Genomic DNA, 4,434 nt, shown 5'->3' with positions numbered 1-4,434 from the left:
CAAGAGAACATTGAGTTTCTGCCAAGGCTCGCATACCGTGGCAGGCAGGTGGCAAAAAAAAACAAACACATCTGACAGCCACTTTAGAGAATTGCATTACTGTTCTTTAATTAGCCTGTGTGAAGAGAGAACACTATCCATCTTCAACAAGCCTGTGAAATCCCCGAGAGCTCAAACTCCCTGTGGCACACAGAGGAAAAATTCAAAACAGTCTCCTCTGCATAGCCAGTTGGAGCTTCAGTGTGCTAACAAGGTGGGTGTGGGGATGTTTTTATGCTAGGGATGCTGGGGGAGTTCTCAGCAGGAAAAAGGCATTTGTTCACAGTCTTTTGGCTGTGAAGATTTTGCCTGTCTTGTAATTCTCTGCTGTATGCTGTCACTACACGGAGGTAAAGTGGAGATAATTTACTGTTTGTGTGTGTGTGTGTGTGTGTGTGTGTGTGTGTGTGTGCGCGTGTGTGCGTGCTAAGCCCGCTTTGTAGAGGTACAGTGGTGGCTGTGAGGGGGAAAGAAAAGCAGGAGTGCAAGCTGCCACTACCTAACGGGTGGAAGGGGAGGAATCACCATCAGGCAATTTGATACATCTTGCAGTGAGTCAGGAAGGTGTTCATCTTCACTTCTCTTGTGGAGAGACTGGAGCCTGCCATAGCGAGAGGCAGTGCTTTCTGAGGCACTTGTCTAGAACAGCTCCAATAAATCACCCTCTTTCCTCTGTTTTCCTTCAGCCAAGGGGGATCACGGCTTCATCTGGAGGAGAGATGATGTTGCATGAAGAGAGTTTGTTTAGATCATTTCCATTGGCAGAGCTGGTAAGTGACACCTGCCCAGGACATCTGGTGTAGACTTTCAATGCCTGGCACGTTTAAAGAGAAATGCATTAAGGAGGATTTCTTTGCTCTAGCCACGTGAGATTTTGCATATATGTTCCTAAGGAGGATGAAAGGAAAGAAAGGGATTCTTCAGAAGATGATTCAACCCCATCTGTCTTAGACACACCCCTGAGGAAGAGATCAGTTCTTCTCTGGAGGTACTGTTCTGCCTCCATTAACTGGAAGGAGGAAGTAGCTTAAACCCCTCGGATCAGCTGGCTTCTCAACAGAGTTATGTTGGGTGGGATTCAGCTTAGTGAATTTGGCCTGCAAAAGGTGATAGATACAGGGATGCCTCTGCCCAAGTTGACATGTCTGACTTGTCCACCTGAGCTGGTTGCTAGACTCCTATCCTAGTCCTCGGGGAGAAATTGGCACTTCTAGAGTGCTTTTAGCCATCTATGTGAAATGAGGTAAGCCATGCCTCCTGCTTTTGTATCCATTGAGAAGGAAGGGACTTCAGCTGAGGCGGTCAGATATGATTTATTTTTATTATTATTATTATTGCTACTGTTGTTGTTGTTATTGTTGTTTTTGTTTCAATGTGGTCAGCATAGATTCTTCCCATGACTTTCAGATGGCAAAATTATGGAGGGGAGTCCTACACCTCCTGAGTAGCTATGTTGAGAAGCAGACCTAAATGGAGGTAATAGAGGTAATTCTGAAAGCTTCCAGTCCTGAGGACTTGGAAAAAGGTAAATTTAGGAGACCATGAGTTCTTAAGTAACACCTGTCATTCTATTCTGTTGTCCTGTGACACTGCCACTTCAGCCTGAAGCCCTTGTGATCAGCTGGCCTATAAGAGGTCAGAAAATCTTCTCCAGTGTCATGTTCTCCTCATCGTTTACTGGTACCTCAGTCTCATTTGCTGAAATCATAACTCAGTATTGTTTGCCCTGCGGAGTGCAGCTATGCTATTCCCTTCCTCTGTGCTACAGCCTTTCATGTAGGTGAAGACTCTCAGCCTGTCTTTTGCACTTCCCTGAACAGGATTTTCATCTCTCAGAAGCCATTAGAGTCACCATGTTCTAAAGAAGACCCATGCACTTGGTCAGATAAAGAATTCTCCAGGTTCCTTCGACTGTGTTGCCTGGTCTTCAGAGTCCTATTCAACTGTACAGACATAGGTATGATTTAGCTGACATCTTTAATTCAAGGTAGACAAAACCCTCCCTAAAGTATTGCAGTGCAGTCTCTTCCTCATGGAGTATGGAGCGCAGGTACAGCTTTTTCCTGCTCTGGAGAAGCTGTATTTTCAGGGATGGTGATCTTGTTTAATTACTGGTAGCATGTTTACCTGCCAGTAGGCCCAGCCTAGGCATTCAAACTACCACACGATCTTTTCTGTCTTGACAGGTGGACCTCTGCACTTGGAGGGACATGGGAAACATGACAGCTGTGCAAGAATTCATCCTTTTGGGTTTCCCAGGCACGTGGCATTTCCGGGTGTCCCTTGTGGTGCTGTTTGCACTGATGTATTCCCTGACAGTAACAGGCAATGCATCCATCATAGCCCTTGTATGGGCAAACAGGAACCTCCATACCCCAATGTATTTTTTCCTCTGTAATCTCTCCTTTCTGGAGATCTGGTACATAACGAGCGTTGTTCCCAAAGCTATGGGAGTCATGCTGGGGACTAGCCAGACCATCTCCTTCAGACTCTGCATCCTTCAGTTGTTCTTTTTTCTCTCCCTAGGCTCCACTGAATGTTTTCTCCTGGCTGTCATGGCCTACGACCGCTATTTAGCCATATGTTACCCTTTGAGATACAACTCCCTCATGAACAATGTCTTCTCTGCTCAGCTGGCCCTCAGCTCCTGGCTGGGAGGCTTTCTGGCCATCTCGCTGCTGGCCTTTTTGACATCCAGGCTGACATTCTGTGGACCAAAAGTCATCAATCATTTTCTCTGTGATATAGATTCCTGCCTTGCCCTCTCCTGCACAGATACACGGCCCGTGGAGCTGGCGACCTTCCTCATCTCCATAATTGTTGTGGTGGTCTCCTGTGTGGTTACGCTAGTCTCCTACATGTACATCATCTCTACCATCCTGAGAATCCAATCAGCCCAGGGCCGGAAAAAGGCCTTTTCCACCTGCTCTGCCCATCTCACGGTCGTTACAATATGGTACAGCTCCACTATATTCCTGTATGTCAAGCCGTCAGCCCAGAACTCCTTGGATCTGAACAAGCTTGTTAATACCTTTAACACAGTTGTAACTCCCTTGTTGAACCCCTTCATTTACACACTGAGAAACAAGGAAGTGATACAAACTCTGGAGAAGGCTTTCCAGAAGAAGTGAAGGAGCTTATCAAAAGGCCTTGATGTGAGCAACAGACTCATTCCCCCCCTGACTTCTGGCCCCCAGAAGTTCCTCACCTTGGCATCACAGGTGGCAACAAACCACCAGCTCCAGTGCAAGTTCATCTCAATCACCTTGCAGCCATTAAGATGGCTGGGGTGAAGGATGGGCTGTAGCTTGATTCTCATGTGCCCACCTCCCTCTGGTCACTATAGGATAAACCTAGAGTGCCTCATAGCGCTCCAAAGACTAGCCCCTGACAAGGACAAGATAGCCCACCCAAACACAACTCCCTGACAGCTGGAGGAGTGGTCCTCTGGTGGTTCATGCTTCAATTTGCTAAAGGCTTAACTGTCTCAGGGATTAATGTGAATCCCCTAAAGAACTTCAGATACCTGCATCATTGCTTTATGGAAGTGGACACATAGTCTCCTTTTTAATCTGCTATTGTCTGGATGCATCTATGCCACCTTCTTGTGGCTGTTTCACTGGATCATCCTTAGACGCAAGATGTATTTGCCCATGGCTGCTATCTCTGGCAGTAGCCGTTATTCCTGGCATAAGACGATCAACAAAGTTTACATTCTCATTTCCTCCCCACCCCTAGTTTCTCAATGTATTTACTAATTTTCATTAAAAATACTCACAATACCATGATTCATGCTAGGTGAGTCAGGGCATGTCCACATCTACAGTTCCATACCAGTCCTAAGCAGACCATCATTCCATGCATTTGTGGCTTTGTTGTGGAAACACTTACAGCTATTTTGCAAAGTCACCAGAGAACAGAAATGACTCTCACTGGAAATGACAGAGGACTGAGAGGGTTCCTGGGTAGCAGGTCTGTCTTTACCCTCAGTGAAAAGAGATTAGTACTTCCAAAGGGCGCTTGCTTTTACCCTTCCTAGGGCTTTTATTTCAGAACAAGATGAATCATGCTCCTGAAGTTCCTCTTTCTGCACACTAACAACAAAGGGAGTCTATGTGACCCCCAGAATCACCCCCAGAATGGCTGAGGTTGGAAGGGACCTCTGGAGATCATCTAGTCCAACCCTCTGCTCAAGCAGAGTCACAGTTCTCACTAGAGCAGGCTGCCCATGACTGCGTCCAGATGGCTTTGGAATATTTCCAAGGATGGAGACTCCATGTCTCTGGGGAATCTGTTTCAGTGTACAACCACCCTCACAGTAAAAAAAGCTTTTTCTTAGATTCAGACAGAATTTCCTGTGGTTCACTTTGTTGCCTCTTGTCTTGTCAATGCGCA

At 46.3% G+C, this 4,434-nt stretch overlaps 1 protein-coding gene across 1 annotated transcript; it reads left to right on the top strand.

The window, feature by feature from the left end:
- Positions 1-730: 730 nt before the first annotated feature.
- Positions 731-3,170, top strand: LOC136994386 (olfactory receptor 6F1-like). Its single transcript, XM_067312034.1, has 2 exons — positions 731-809; positions 2,226-3,170. The coding sequence occupies exons 1-2, from the start codon at positions 759-761 to the stop codon at positions 3,168-3,170; spliced, it is 996 nt and encodes a 331-aa protein (XP_067168135.1). The 5' UTR covers positions 731-758.
- Positions 3,171-4,434: the final 1,264 nt, after the last annotated feature.

Source organism: Apteryx mantelli, chromosome 28, assembly GCF_036417845.1.
Source record: "Apteryx mantelli isolate bAptMan1 chromosome 28, bAptMan1.hap1, whole genome shotgun sequence".
Classification (NCBI taxonomy): Eukaryota; Metazoa; Chordata; class Aves; order Apterygiformes; family Apterygidae; genus Apteryx; species Apteryx mantelli.
This window is presented reverse-complemented; position numbering and strand designations above follow the sequence as displayed.

What these genes read in the sequence shown, in the direction of transcription:
- LOC136994386 (XM_067312034.1), top strand. Translation starts at nt 759, where the DNA reads ATGATGTTGCATGAAGAGAGTTTGTTTAGATCATTTCCATTGGCAGAG. An exon ending in CATTTCCATTGGCAGAGCTG is followed by an intron (nt 810 to 2,225) that starts GTAAGTGACACC and finishes CTGTCTTGACAG; the next exon opens with GTGGACCTCTGCACTTGGAG.